The 16434-nt window shown below is 36.3% G+C and overlaps 1 protein-coding gene across 12 annotated transcripts; it reads right to left on the bottom strand.

Annotated features, from left to right (window-relative positions):
* Window positions 1-499: 499 nt before the first annotated feature.
* LOC127144298 (uncharacterized) lies at window positions 500-7673 on the bottom strand. 12 transcript variants are annotated; one of them, XM_051080093.1, is made up of 12 exons: window positions 7477-7673; window positions 7286-7377; window positions 7100-7199; window positions 6804-6853; window positions 3110-6024; window positions 2221-3029; window positions 2032-2128; window positions 1686-1940; window positions 1380-1595; window positions 1113-1304; window positions 678-1032; window positions 500-592 (listed from the first exon to the last, which is right to left on the bottom strand). In XM_051080093.1, exon 5 carries the CDS (start codon window positions 5370-5372, stop codon window positions 4173-4175), a length of 1200 nt encoding a protein of 399 aa, XP_050936050.1. In that variant the 5' UTR covers window positions 5373-6024; window positions 6804-6853; window positions 7100-7199; window positions 7286-7377; window positions 7477-7673; the 3' UTR covers window positions 500-592; window positions 678-1032; window positions 1113-1304; window positions 1380-1595; window positions 1686-1940; window positions 2032-2128; window positions 2221-3029; window positions 3110-4172. The 12 variants fall into 12 exon arrangements, 7 of the variants coding, with proteins under 7 accessions (XP_050936050.1, XP_050936045.1, XP_050936059.1 ...); XM_051080088.1 differs by having other exon boundaries at window positions 7286-7370; XM_051080102.1 differs by having other exon boundaries at window positions 7100-7370.
* Window positions 7674-16434: the final 8761 nt, after the last annotated feature.

Raw genomic sequence — 16434 nt, 5'->3', positions numbered from 1 at the left:
ACAAGAGACGGGGGTACTCCCGACGCACAAATACGTCAGTGAAAATGCAAAGTACGTCGGAAAAGGATATCCCGACGTACAAAACAACATCGGGAAGAACGTCGGGAGAAATGCGTCGCGAGAGGCTTTCCCGACGCCGTACCAACACGACGTCGGGAAAGGTTTTCCCGACGCCGGGAGACGCATCGGCAAAGACGGCGTCGGGAATAAGGTTTTCTCGATGCGGTCTATGCCGACGCATCTCCCGGCGTCAGGAAAACCTCTTTTTCGACGTTTTTTTTCGACGTAATGAACGTCGGGAAATCTTTTTTATATATATATTTTAAATATTTTATTTTTACTTTTTTCCTTATAATATTTTGCTCAAACATTCACAATGATGTTCGGATTGCTCAAAAAAATTTCGCGACGTTTTGGATTAAATTAAAATAAATTAATAAATATACAAACACAAATTTAAAAAATAGAATTAAAATTAATAATACGAATAAGTTGACTACAACAAAATATAGTTCTCAAAATAGAAAAAACATAAACATAATGAAAAGTCTCCCAACGAGGTGCGTATGCGCGTCATTCTACACCTTCGGTCCTAAAAATGGTATAAAAATAACTAAGTTTAATACATAATCATATATTGCAAAAACTTAAGAATAATAGAGACATATACGATGTACCGCAGAGCTAGGGATCATGTGGTGGTCCCTGTTGTGCACGAGTTAGGTCTTCAATCATCTTTTTCATAGCTTCCACTTGTGAAGCTAATGCTTGGTGATTTCTATCTTGTACTTCAATCCGTTCCAAAGCTTCATGAAGTTTAGCTTGTAATTCAATCTCTTTTTGTGTGGACTGCGAACAAGATGTCGACGAACTGCTTGCACTTGCCGTTCTGCGGGCCTTCGGCTTGGGTCCCCAACCAAGGCCTTTTGAGTAGCCTGGTCGTCTACCCAACACCTGATCGCATATCTCATCCTCAGAGAGTGGTTGACTACCCTCTGGGGTAGGCTGGGATTGGAGTTCCAACATTTGATTCTGCAACAAATTTAAAAATTATGTTAGGTAACGCGTAAAAATATATAATAAAAGGGATAATTAATAAGGGTATAACTTACATGCGCATCCTTGGCGGCCTGCGACACGAATGTCCCAGCTCAAACGTGTGTTTCCCGAAACAATTCCACACGATCGATCGGCTGCCCTCTTCTTTCAGCGAGCTCATACTGTCGTTGTAGAAACGACTTGGACCCGCTACTATGATTGTAAGGCTGCTTCTGTCTAGCAGCCTTGTTTGTCTGTGATTGCTCCTGCATTAAAACAATTATATTGTTTATTTATTATACATATTAAAACTTGTTATCATAATTAATCATGACAAATACCTGGAATGGACGGCTGATATAATGGTCGCAGAGGAAGTGCCAATCCTCATCACGTCCAACCAATGCGTTTGGTGGGTTGGCACGAGCCTCCTCCGGGTCGATGTACTTTTTGAAATGTCTATGACAGTCGGCCCGGAACTCTTTAAAGGTCGTGAGTATCTGATGCTCAACAAACCTGTTCATTGCTTGATCATTGAAATCAAGCACAAACAATCGCTACACATTACAAACATAACACATTAGATTGGTTAAAGTTAGATATGTTTCAAATGAAATCATATATAAATGTGTAGTGCATTTAATTACCTGGAGGTCGTCCTTGACGACCTCAATGTATTCTCTCCCAACGTCTTCCCACTTAAGACAGCGGACGGGAAATGTCTTTCGCACGCACACGCCTATCGCCTGGCTGAAGCGAACGGCGTGTGGAGAAATAGGCTTCTCCGCTTCAGGGGCGATTTTATCGGAATGCGCCCATTTATTGCAACGTGGCGCTCTAACTCCAAGAGTCGAGACAGTGCACGTCTCCTAGAAGTCGGAGTCGTTTGTTGAGAAGAAGACCTTGCTCAATAAATAGACAATAACATATAAAGTTAGAAACCCCTACATGAAATATTTGTAAGTTAAAAATGAAGAAAATTCTTAGACTCACCCGTATTGTCGCCCAGAGATGTTATCTAAATCATCTTCAAACTGGAGGAACATATCGTCCGTCTCCATAAAATTTGATCGTCGATATGACATAATGACTATGAACATATAGAAAACAAACATTCAATAACCAAATACGAACACATAGCTAGAATCAAAATATATAAACTAGATATAAATATGTGCATACGTGGTTTAATTTGTCACTATAATTTCTCATCGCTTGCATGTGACAAGTGTTCGTCCACATCGTCGATGAAGTCGTCAGTGACATGACGCACAACCGGTCTTTCAACGATTGTGGGATCAACGTCATTTCTGCATAGAGTGTCATCCTCGATGTGGTCATCCACTTGGTGGCTTACAACAACTTCTAGTATATTAATATGGTCATTCTGAACATCCTCCACTTCTGGCACGTCCCAAATACGCTTATTTTGGATGACTTGCACAACTTTCCAATTGCTACCATTTTTTGGATCATCTACATAAAAAACTTGATGTGCTTGAGTTGCAAGAATTACAGGTTCCTCCGCGTACCAAAAACGAGATGTGTTGAGACATTTGTACCCTACTTCAATGTGTGTCGTTCTTTGACTTTTGTTTACATCCGTGTCATACCACCGACACTTAAATAGCCATACATTTCTTCCCAACGGATATTGTACGTGTAACACTTCGTCCAGAACACCGTAGAAATTATTGTCTCCAGTTCCACTTGCATCGCTTTCACCAATGACCATTATTCCACTATTTTGAGTAATACGTCGAGAATCAAGTTCAATAGTGTGAAATCTTACACCACCTACGATGCATCCATTGTAGCAACGAACGTCAAAGGATGGTCTCATCGCTAGTGAGAAGAAATCATCAGATAGGTTTGTAGACTGACGCAGTTCTAACACCTGTGCTCGAAACCATTCAGGGAATGCTCGTTCATGTATTTTATACAAATCCATAGAATTTTGAGCATGTCGACGTTGGAGCCTCAAATGTTTCCTAATAGAGATGAGTTTAATTTCTGTAAGAACAATATATAATAAATATTTAAAAATTACAAAGATGATGAATATGCTTACTTGCGATACTCTGATATTTCGTCAGCATTATTCAGTATGTACCAATGGAAGAGTCGTTTCTCTTCCTCTGATATAGCACGAACACTTGATGCACCTAAGGGTCGTACTTTCTGCTTGAAAATTTCAAAGTCACCAATTACCTCGTACTCTACAATGGTATCATCATTTCGCTCATCTCTTGTGAATCGAGTCTCTATACCACGTAGGTAACGTGAACAAAAGGTGCTAGATTCATTCATGACATAGCCTTCTGCAATTGACCCCTCAGGACGTGCTTTGTTTCTAACATACTGCTTTAACGTTCGTAGACTTCTTTCAATCAAATACATCCAACTATAAGAAATCGGACCAGTAATCTTCGTTTCATATGGTAAGTGAACGGCAAGGTGTACCATAACGCTAAAAAAGGCAGGTGGAAATATTCTTTCCAACTTACAAAGTATGATTATGATATCTGCTTGCAATCTATCTAGATCACTTACTCTTATCGTTCGGGCGCACAAGTCACGGAAAAAATTACATAATTCGGTTATAGCAGTGTATACGTTCTTCGGTAAGAATGCTCAAATACCAATTGGTAGCAATCGATGTAATAAAACATGACAATCATGCATTTTTAGTCTTGATATTTTCCCCTCTCTTTCATGCACACATCTCGATATATTGGAAACAAATCCATCGGGAAACTTAACTGATTTCAGAAACTTACAAAACTCTACTCGTTCACTGGTAGTCAACGTGTAGCTCGCATGTGGCTTCACCAATCGGTTACCCACTTCTACAAGATGTAAATCCTTTCTTATCTTCAGATCTTGTAAGTCCAACCGAGCATTCGTGGTATCCTTCGTTTTCCCTTCGATGTTCAATAACGTACCAACCAAATTGTCACAAACATTCTTCTCAATGTGCATTACATCAAGTTTGTGACGTAACAAAAGTCTCGACCAATAAGGAAGATTGAAAAAAATACTTTTCTTCGTCCAATTAAGAGCTCTCTTTCTTTTCTTATCCTGTATTGAAGGATGTTTACTCATAACTGGAAACTCCAACTAATCTAATTGTTCTAATATTTCATCCCATTCATCACCACAGGAGAAGCCTTACGCTCTACCTTTCCATCGTGTAGCCTACTTCTACGCCACACGTGATTCTGTGGAAGATAGCGTCTGTGTCCCATGAAAGATATTCTACCTCGTATCCCGAAGGACGATCTATCACCCATGCATATAGGACATGCCTGATACCCCTTCGTACTCCACCCTGATAGGTCACCATACGCCGGAAAGTCATTAATCGTCCACAACAAGGCTGCATATAGCTGAAAGAACTGACCTGTAAGAGAGTCATACGTACGCACCCCAAAAGTCCATAAGTCTTTCAATTCCTCAATCAATGGTTGGAGATACACATCAATTTCCCTACCAGGAGATTTAGGACCGGGTATGAGCAATGACATAAAGAAATTTGTCTCTTTCATGCATTTCCATGGTGGCAAATTATAAGGAAGTAACACAACAGGCCACATACTGTATGAGGTACTCATTTGACCAAATGGGTTAAACCCATCTGAAGCCAAGCCCAAACGCACGTTTCGTGGATCAGAAGCAAAATCAGGAAATTCAGAATCAAAGTGCTTCCACCCCTCTGCATCAGCTGGATGCCTCAAGACATCATCTGTTTCAACACGTTTGTCCCTATGCCATCTCATGTCAGCAGACCCTTCCTGCGATACAAACAAGCGTTGTAATCTAGGTACCAAAGGAAAGTGGCGCAATACCTTATGCGAAATTTTTTTCCCTCTATTATGATTAACCTTGTACCTAGCCTCGCCACATGTAGAACAATGTTGCAAATTAGAAAACTCTTTCCAATACAATACACAGTCATACTTGCACGCGTGAATAGTCTCGTATCCCAAGCCCAAGTCACGAAGTTTTCGTTTTGCTTCATAAAATGAACTAGGAATAGTACTATTACACATTGGAAACGCTGCTCTTAAGAGTTCTAACAACATGTCGAACGACTTGTTACTCCAACCATTTAGAACTTTCACATGCATCAACTTAACCAAAAAATTCAACGACGAAAATTCAGAACAACCGGGGTACAACTCATTACGTGCTTGATTCAATAAGTCCTGAAATATATTATTTGTTGTATCTTCATCTATATTTACCCCAACATTCATCGCCATTTCATCTTCCAAACGAAATTCCTCTATTTCCTCTTCATGTTCAATAGGGGCTTGTAAATCATTTAGCATACCAAAGATATCACCTTCTTCATTAAATTGTGTACTACTAGTTCCTTCATTAAAAGGATTACTACTAGTTCCTTCCTCAAAGTTTTCTGTACCTCTATAGCTTAATGATTCTCTATGATACACCCATTCTGTGTAGTAGAAGGATATTCCAATAGTCAGCAGATGTCGTTCCACATCCTCTAATGAGCTTCAATTTAAATTCAAACATGTCACACCCCCTCCCGGACTACCTGCTACCTTAGACCGAAAGATGGCGTGAAGCCAACGAACAACGCTTTTCTGTACCTGTATCTGTCGACTCTGCTTAAAATTTTCATGTGATGAACTTGCCAATCTAGTATATAAACTATTGTACATGCCACAAAACACAGTGGATCCTAGGCTAGTCAAACACATACATGAAGTGTACCTCAAAATTTACCGATTTCACGAGTAAACCTAAAGACACCTTAATCAAAATATAACCAACAAAATTTACACAACTACAGCTCCTAAAGCTTATACAAACTGTGGAGTATCTATAACATACAAGGTTGTATATACACCACAACACAACAGACTCTATGCCCAACTCAAAACACGTACTGGCAATCGATAATGAAGCTTCCGCAGACTAAGGCAGTCTATCAGGCACCGGGAAGTTGATCTCTACCTGGAAAATGGGTAAAACATTTTGGAAAGGGTGAGCTATGAAGCTCAGTGAGTGACTCAGTTTAAACCTATGAATTTAAAGATAAGAGCACATGAAAACTTTACACATATAAATCTGTTTATACAAGTCGCAAATGTAAATGTGTAGTAGTAAGAATAGCTTCCTTGAATACTCAGCATGTTCATCATTGAAATCTAGCAAGGCATATCAAGTATATCGAAGCATTTTAACTAACATGACGAATCTACGTTGTGTAGGGTACACCTAGTACAACAACGTTTACAAGCACTACAATGTAGTGGGGCCCGCCCAGCACTCCCATCATCTTTGTCGTAGTAGGGCCCGCCCAGCACTCACGACAGCATCATTGTTACGGAGTACACTCAACGTCAACAACGGAATCTAACCAGTGTGCACACGGTAATCTCTAGCCTCAGGCTCAAGATCTCAGTCATGTAGTTAAATATTAAAACATGCCTGCTTATAAATTTTACACAAAGCTCGAATTTTACTCAGCTCTTTCGTGGAAAATTGTAGTTCTTAAAACAAAACTTCATACTAATTCATGCTTTGCTTAAAATATTGTGGTTTAAATACTTTCCAAACATTTAATATCTACGTGCTAGCATAAATTTCTTTAAGAAATCTAGTCTCCAAATGTATACTTGAAAATAGTCATGAAATTCGAATACTTTTCATGGCTTCGTAAATAAACATTTATCGCATTCAATCATAATAACAATTATGGAAAATATTTCAAAGTTGGTTTTGTCACTCACAGTCTTGGGCTAGATCCTTGGTCTATAAGCTCGGTTTAATTCTTCTCGGCCTGCCAACAACCCAACCGAGTATTAAAACTCTAAACATTCTGGTTTCCTAAAGATATACATAACATGTCGCACCAAAGATGACGCTCACGAAAACAAAGCTTAAGAAATAAAATCCTATTTCAACAATTCTCTAAAATTTCCAGATTTCTAACATAAACTTCAAAGGACTATATCTTTCTCAATACCTAACCAAAATGAGTGTTCTTTATATCAAAATCTTTATTTTGAGATCCTCTAAAACTTACCTGAAGACATATAAATCTGATTCCCCGTGCATAAACACATATAACCCTCAAAACAGAACCACTTCCAGAATCACGCGCACACGACCTCTTTAACTTGTCCCTACAATTTAACTGATTTTTAGTCGTTTTTGGTTTACCATTTCTTCATGAAAGTTGTAGTAAATTGAATAAGCTTTCCAACCATACTAAATAGATATTCTAACTCCACCGATACACTCTGAAATATAAGAAAAACCAGAGACCTCCTGATTTCGAGTGAAAACCAACTGTCCTATTTTCTTCATCAAAAAGCACCAAATGAATATCCGAATTTGCTCCAACGTTCTTCATAAAGTTTGTTTAAAAATGAGTTAACTTTCAGTAAATGTAAATCTCACCTCTTAATTCCTTTTGAAGAGTTCAAACCGAATTAAAAACCAGTGATGTGCAGAATGAACTAAAATTCAGCCATTGATACACTTTGCTTGAGTTCTCCTCCTCTTCTTCAACCTAAAAATTCTAGTAAAATTTCTCTTCTTCTTCCAAACTCTCTCTTAGAAGTTCTCTGCAAATTGAAGAAGGAAAAATAAAAAAAAAAAATGGAACTTGGATGTCTTTAAAATCTTGGCGGTGAAGAGAAGAGAAGAAGAAGAAAAGAAAAAATGAAATTTTCTTCTCCTTTTCTTCTTTTTATCCTTTCTTTTCTTTACTTTATTTAATAAAACTATTTAATATATATATATATATATTTATATTTACACTTAATTTTCATTTTCTTTTTCTTTTTTTTCTTTCCACATTTAAAGAAATTAAACCAAGAAAATATCGGGTTTACAAAACATCTCTTGCATGGACACCTCAATCGTCCATAAGCATCAACGTGAAATTTGGCAAATTCTAAAAATTGGGTCACTTCATGTCTATACTCAAGGGATAACTTATTTCTAAGTTTCATCCAATCCTTATCCATCGTTTAAGTCCCTAAAACATAAATAGGTTTGATTAGAAACATATGTCTCTCACTCTCTCACATCCATAACTTACTCCCCTGAATTTTCACTATTTTTCAATAACTAACATCAAACTATAGAGGCTACCATAACTGCAGGATAGCCAACACAACCTAATTATTAACAACAAAATACTTGAAAATATCTTCGCATCTTACAAACCCCTCCAAACTACAGAGGCTACCATAACTGCAGGATAGCCAACAGAACCTAATTATTAACAACAAAATACTTCAATCTATCCTACTACCACCCCTTGAAACCAGCAAATTTAAAACAAAAAAGGCTACCATAACAGCAGGATAGCCATCCCAAACATAAACAAATTCAAAACAAAAAAGCTATCATAACTGCAGGATAGCCATCTCAAATCAACAATAAAAATATTCAACACAAATAGGCTACCATAACTGCAAGATAGCCAAAACAAATCTTAACACACATATTACATTCCCAATTCAATTTAACTATTAACTTCCCCCCCTCCAATTTCAATTTTCAATTCAACTATAAATTCTCCCCCCCCCCCCCCCCCCAATTTCAATTTTCAATTTAACTTAAACCCCCTCCCTCCAATTCAATTTTAAATTTAACTATACATCCCCCCCATTCAATTTAACTATTAACCCCCCCCTCCCCTCCAATTTCAATTTTCAATTCAAATATAAACCCCCCTCCCAATTCAATTTTCAATTTAACAATAAACCCCCTCCCCCAATTCAACCCCCATTCAATTTTCATTTAACTATAAAATCCCCCCTCAATTCAATTTTCTAAAACAAAAATCCTAAACCATTCAAATTTCAAATTTCAATTTCAATTCAACCACAAATTACACACTCTATACAAAAATACATTTAACAAACAAAAATCTATTCCAAAAGAAAATCCTAAACTAATTTTCATCAAAAATCCCTAAAACATAAACTTAAACTAAATAAATTTTCATATTCCACTTACCTAAAGTGGTAGACGGCGGCGAGGGACAACGGCGAGGGAGGGCGGCGACGGACGGCGGCGGAACAACGGCGAAAATCGCGACGACTTCTTCTCCTTTCTTTTCCCCTCTCGGTTTCGGTTCTGTAATTTACAGAACTGAAACGAATTTAAAGGGGATTTCCCGACGCAGTGATGTGGCGTCGGGAAATCCCTCAAAACGCATCGGGAAAAGGGGAATTCCCGACGCTTATTAAACGTTTTTCCTGATGTTTCATGCGGCGTCGGGAAAAACCCCTATTCTCGACGCCGCTCCCGATGCACTGTTCACGACGTCGGGAATAGTTCGTTTTTTAAAATTAATTTACCCTTTTCCCGACGTATTCTTGTCGACGCCTTCGTGGAGCGTCGGGACAGATTGTTTTCCTGACGCATCTCCCGATGCGTTGTTGATGGCGTCGGGAAAGCCCTTATTCCCGACGTTCTTTATGCCGACGTACTTTTCGGCGTCGGAAATGCTCCATTTTCTTGTAGTGTGTCAATTAGCCAACTTGGCTTTGATACTACTTGTCACAATCATAGCCTTCACTACAACAAATCTGGCCTTTAATGTCGGGTGGAAAAAATGAAAAATGGGCTTTAATGTCGGTTTTCAAAAAACGGATGTTTAATGTCGGTTTTAAACCGACGTTAAAGAAGGAGCTTTAATGTCGGTTTAAAACCGACATTAAACGACCCTCTTTTGAAAACCGACATTAAAGCCCCTTTGTAATTTCTTTTTTTATTTTTTTTAATTTGGTAAAAAATCAAGTTTCTCTCTCTTACTTTACCTTTTCTTTTTCCTTAAAGGCTTCTATATAAATTCTCCTCCTCTCTTCTTTTTCCTCTTTAGTCGTCGCCTTTTCCCCTTTCCATCAAAACCCTAATTAAAGGTATTCCATCCAATTCGACGGAATTTTGGTGTTTGTCCGTTGAGAAATGTCTTTCAACATCAACCGGTTCAATCCTCAATCAGCCGCCGAGAAAGCGGTTTCAGTTATCGGCTTCGGCTACAATCTCTGTAACGATTTGCGATTGTCTTCTTGCAAGCCGGGTCCATCGGGGTCTAAGCTGATCGATATCGACTTCACTCGAAGTAGAGACCTTGTACTTCCGGCCGGCGTTGTCGTCCCTAATGTTCCTACTTCCATCAACTGTGATAAAGGCGAGCGTACCTGATTCCGGTCGGATGTCATCTCCTTCAATCAGGTAAATTTCTTTGAAATGGGTTTTTGCTGTCTTTAGCTTAGAATTCTCTTCGTTTTCTTGTTTTTTTTTTTCATTTGTTGGCTTCATAGAACGAACTGGGTTTGTTTTTTTTCGGTTAAAAACAGATGTCGGAGCTGTTTAATCAGCAATTATCTCTATCTGGGAAAATTCCGTCGGGGTTCTTTAACACCATGTTTGGATACTCGCCAACAAATATAACACAACTATATATAATATATATATATATATTTGGGTAACACAACTAACATGTTTGGATGCAGAGGTCTTTTTTCTTTTTTCTTTTTTTTTCTTTTTTTTTTTTGGTCATGGACAACCAATTCTTCCTTGAGATGATATCCAAACAGCAATACTTTGTGGATAAGTTGAAATATTAACTATATTGCATCTCTCCTTCAGTATAATAGAAGGGAAGAAGATTCTGAATCAATTCATTTCTAATATGTTCTCCACTAAAAACAGGATTATGCATATTATTGGTGAAAAGTCATATGAGTTTGTTGATTGCTTCTCCATGGATTTGGAAAAATGGGGGAAAAAGTTTCTCACGAGTTCTTGATTAATGACTTGCTTTTCAAATATCATACAAAGGGGTTAACTATCTCGTGCCTGTCCATTTTTGTTATAGATTGTTACACGTAGCCAACGAAGTATATAGTAAAGACTTCTTTCATTATTTGAAATAATGAAAGAAGTTGTTTTCATCTCAGAAAAAGGAAAAACCCAAAGTAGCAAAGACGTCGATGTTTATTACTTTTGTGAAAAACACACAAATGCACAGCTTTGATGCAGGCCATGATTTCTGCTAGTTTCGGCCGGAGGATCTGGTGGTGGAAACGGAATGGAACAAGTTTTTGGATTAACCACCATTTCCTCCCTTTTTGTGAAGTTTCCAACAGTTTACGTGTGAGTAATTACCAATCAAATCACCTGCTTATTTTGTTCATCTGGATCAGCTACCCAAATATATATATATATATAGTTGTGTTATATTTGGGTTTTTTTCCGGTTAACGCCGATCTTCCTCTTGCTCCTCGACACAGGAAACAAGCCTCTCCATCTCTCAAGTTTACTTTGATGGGGCCCAAGCTTTATGTAAATACTACTAAGGTAATCGTCTGACTAAAATATTTGGGTCAGTTAAAAACTTAAAATAGCAATGGCACTGCCGCAAATGTGATAACTGCGGTTGGTTTTTGCCTGACCCATCTATTACAGAAAGGTTCCCTTTGCTTGGATGCAAATTGTTGAATGTTTCACATGGTGTCACAATTTTGAAACTGCAGGTTGATTCAAACAATCGTCCAGTAACGGGAGTTCGCTTGTCTTCATGGGATCCTGCTGCCCTTGCAGAGTATGTTTCTTTTGTTTCTGTTTTTTGTCTTTTCTTTAGTAGAATTCTAGACATTTGGATGTTTGTCTGTCTTGACTGAAAGTCTCTTCTATTGAAATATCTTCATCACTGATATTTAACAAACTTCTCTGCGTTCATCTTCTCCACATTAACACACTAATTATTAATGGTGTTGAATGAATGAGAATGGATTTTTGGAAGTAATGCTTTCAACCATGCGCTTCTCTGTCCAACACTTGAGAAAAGTTCAGTTTGGAGGCACCACTGATGAAAAAAGTTCACTGGGGAATGTAAGTTTCATTTTGCATATGCTGTGTTTTATTGTAATGAATTACACCAATATAATTTCTTCATACAGCATTGGCATCAGTTTGTAGAACCGATAATTGTTCACTATTTAGGAATATATATATATATATATATATATATATCCAAATAAAATACTTTATTGATATTTCATTAATATTTTCTTTATAAATTTGTGAGAGTTCTTTTATATATTGCTCATATATAATAGATGCAAATGATTTTGGGGTTACTTTGTTGCAGAACCAACGAATGCAAGAATCTATTTCAATATTGCACAAAAAGGTGAATAACTTAGTTTTAGAGTAATTAATGTTTTGGCTTCATTAATTATGCATACAGGACTATAATTTTTTATTTTCCATGGTGTAAAATTTGGTTCATAAAATGATTGTAGGAAAAGGCATTGCAAGAGGAGAACAGGCAGTTAGCAAATAAGGTATAAAATTAATTATGTCCTATATATTTTCAGTGCTGTATATAAATTAATTAAAGTAATTTAATATTGTTGAATAGCCTCTAAGAATGTAATATGTTCATATACTTTGAAAATTTTAGGTAAAGGAAAATGAGAAGGCTTTGGTTGAACGTGGACAGTACAATTCATTTGCAATGTCTTTAATCCATTTGCAATGTCTTTAATTTCTATAAGTTAATTTTGGACATTGGAGTCAGTAAAATTTGGGTTTAGTTCATCTGCAATGTCTTTAATCTCTATATGTTAATTTTAGACTTTGGAGTTAGTAAATTTTGGGTTTAATTATTTGCAATTTCTTTAATTTCTATGTTCATTTTGAACGTTTAGCTTTGTTTTGGTATTGTTTGTAGAATGATTGAAGTTATATCGGGTTGAAAGCTGAGCAATTGTGTAGATAGCCAGGCGATCATTGAAGGTTGAAGATTGAAGATTGAAGATTGCGAAGACGTTTAGAATTTTTCTTATTTACATCTTGTATTAGGATCTTTTTTCATATACTGTTGTAGAATGTATATATAAACACAATATTAAGTTTTCATTTTGTGTATACAAATGTAAAAGATAAATATTATAGTTTTTAAAATAATATTTGATTCGTTGGAGCGAGAAAAAATATTTAGGATTCAATGTTGATTTATAAAAAATGGACAATAATACAAAAATTAAATAAATATAAATTTCTAAAATTGGACAACAAGTCTTTAATGTCGGTTTTAAAACGACATCATAGCCCAATCGACATTAAAGGGCTTCAATAACACTATCAAAGATGTCGGTTTAAAACCGACATTAAAGCTCAACTGACATTAAAGGGCTTCAATAACACTATCAAAGATGTCGGTTGAAAACCGACATTAAAGGCCTTTAATGTCGTTTTTAAACCGACATTAAAGGGGCCTTTAATGTCGTTTTTAAACCAACATTAAAGCCCAACCGACATTAAAGGCCTTTAATAACGCTCGCAAAGATGTCGGTTGCCAAGTGACATTAAAGCCCTTTAATGTCGGTTTTAAACCGACATTAAAGGCCAAATTTCTTCTAGTGCTTTCAAACATGATTGTGTGGCACTTGTTCTTTTCCATCAACAAGTTAGCTATATAAAATCTGAAAGTCACCAACAATGTCGTGATATGATGTAGCCTCCTTTCATGTTCTTAGGAAGATTATGTTATGAAATATGAGAGAGAAAGGAAATCATTAACATCATCAATGAAAGCATTGAAGATTGTCAATTGCAAAGAAAAGCTGAGCTTGTAAAGAGTGCGACAAGGCTTGGTCAGAGATTCAACTACGTACTATGCCTCTCTTATAGTACATTTTGAACATTTTTAGCCTTGACGGGCTTGCATATGAAATGTCAAGTGAGTGAAAGCTTGCAGCATGATTATGAAGGTTTAGGCGAGCTACGAAAGTATGCTAGGTGTTCAAGTGGGTTGGTAAGGCATGATGCGAGAGGACTAAGATAGTTTAGTGTTTTACAGGTGGATGAATAAGGTTAAACATCAAAGTTAGGCTTTAGTAGGAGGTGTCAATACATTTTCACGTAGACAAGTATTATAAGTTAATTTTAGACCGAAAGTTTTTCAATTTCACTCTTGCAAATCTAGTGATTTTGGTCTTGAAAGAAAGTTTTATTGTGTATATACTTACCGACTAAGGATTGCCAAAAGAAGAAGAATTGAGAAAGATGAAGAATTGTTGAAGAAAACACAATTTGGTTTGTTTTTGAAAGAACCTATAACAACCTTCAAAGATCAAAGGCTAACCAGAGGTATACTTGAAAGTTTTATCTAAAATTTTAAGCTAAGCTAGTTAAGAGATTAAGGAACACATTTATAGAAGGAAGTTTTTCAATTTGATCATTAGATTTTTAGTTACGAATTTTCAAGTGGAATCTAGAATTTGTTCATTGAATAGGTAACTTCAAGGTTTGGGCAAGCAAGAAGGCCCTCGACTAGACGTCAAGACATTAGGCGAGGAAGGCTAGAATGAAATGTTGCTCGCAAGGGGTGAGTGCCGTAAAAGAAAGTCATGCATCCAGGCTTGCATGCACGTCCAGAGGTCACACGTTAAGACTTATGAGCGCCAAAGGGCAACGCGACAAGGCTCTTATGTGAGAAAGGGGGCACGTGGCAAGGAATTTGCAGCCATGAGAGGCGTGCGACGCAACTTGGGAGATTAGTATGCGTACTTGCAACCTACCACAAGGCCAACATGGGGACATCTTACATGCCATCAGCCCAACTGTGCATCCAGTTGTGCCATTGTGACATTTTTTACACTTTTATGATTTCTAAGTTAAATTTGATATTTTTTCAAGACCAAGAAGATTAATGGAGATTTAATTCTCTTCTTTAGGCCAAGAGATAGGGAAAAGCTTATAGACCCAAGGGATCTAGTCTAAACTCATGAATAATCACAAAATAGTTTTAAATTTCTTATTTAAATCATGAATTTTAAGCAAAAGCACTTAAAAGTAAACTTTGAGTTATTAAGCATGATTTATTACCGGTATGATTTATCTATTTACACTGAGTTATAAAAAGCATTAAATTTAGCTGAAGTATTTAAGCATGAACTTTAGTTAAAATTATTTAAATATGAGATTTATCAAGTATTTAAGCAAAACATGTTTTAGAAGAAAGCATGAGCTTATGTACGAAGTTCTCTACTGACATGTTATTTACTCGAGTATGATTTATCTTCGGAAGTTATTATATTTAAATTTTATACACTTGTTTTGCCTCACTCTATACTTGAGATATCTATAGAAAAGTTAAGCCCATCGAGAATAGTTACTATCTGCACATGCATAGAGAGATTGTCATTGTTGTGATGAAAAAAAGTTCACTTCAGTGAGGACCATCATTGATAGTATCGATTAAATTCTACTATAACGTGTTTAGTTTCAAGAGATTACCATTGATGGTATTAATTAAACTCTACCACAATGTTAGAGATAGCCGCTGATGTGATGATATTTCATTTTGTGAGAGTACTGTTGTTGGTGTTGAGTTTACTCCATGAAAACTGGTCAGATGGGTATTAGAGTAGCGAGAAAGTTCTAACGTATTTAATGCTTTGCTGTATTTTCTTAGATATTTGATTTACAAGCATGTGTTTTATTTTAAGTAATCACTCATTAGGCCTTTCGCTTATTCTTTCAAATGTTTTCCTTTTTCTTAGTAGGGATCGTGATTCTCGAGCTTGAGCTATACCTGTAAGCTCGCATTTTGTATGTCTAGATCATGTATTTTGTTGGATGTATTTATAATATTTGATTTATAAGCATGTTTTTTATTTTAAACAGTCCCTCATTAGGCCTTTAACTTATTCTTTCAAATGTTTTCTTGAGCCTGAGCTACACCTGTCAGCTCGCATTTTGTATGTCCAAATCATGCATTTTGTTGGATGTATTTGATGGAAGAAGGGTGTCTTTGCATTGTCGGTTTTCAGTTATGAGAATTGTTAGTGTTATACAGTTGCTTTAAGTATGTTTTTATAAATATAATGAATATCTTTTCAAGTTAATAGTGAGTAGATCCGTAAGTGTTTTAAGAGTAGAGCAATACTTGTTGGTTTCATACTTTTTTTAGGGCTAAGAGAAGAGGGTCTGGGAAGTGTGTAAAAACCAAAATATTGTACTATATATATATTTATGGACTGATTTCAAATATAGTAAAAATGAATAAAAGATTATTTACAAAATATTACAGTCTATCTACGATGGATGGTGATAGACTAAAAAAAACTATCATCTATGTCAATTGATAAATAGAGAGTAATTCATTTTGGTTTATGGTGATTTATTATAGACAAATTGTAATATTTTGTTATATTTATAAATAATTTAAGAAGTTTTTGGATGGACCCTTTCGATCTAAGTTTTTACCGTACTATGTGGTTATTTTTAAAATTTAGGCTAAATATACAATGAGTGACCTCCACCCATAAGTTGTCACAAACTTGAAAAAATCTTGATTGCTGTGGGGTGGAGAATCCTCCA

The sequence above is a fragment of the Cucumis melo genome, chromosome 1 (genome assembly GCF_025177605.1).
Source record: "Cucumis melo cultivar AY chromosome 1, USDA_Cmelo_AY_1.0, whole genome shotgun sequence".
NCBI classification, from domain to species: domain Eukaryota; kingdom Viridiplantae; phylum Streptophyta; class Magnoliopsida; order Cucurbitales; family Cucurbitaceae; genus Cucumis; species Cucumis melo.
This window is presented reverse-complemented; position numbering and strand designations above follow the sequence as displayed.

Excerpts from the sequence above, each read along its gene's own strand:
- LOC127144298 (XM_051080093.1), bottom strand. The coding sequence starts at position 5,372 with ATGCTAAATGATTTACAAGCCCCTATTGAACATGAAGAGGAAATAGAG.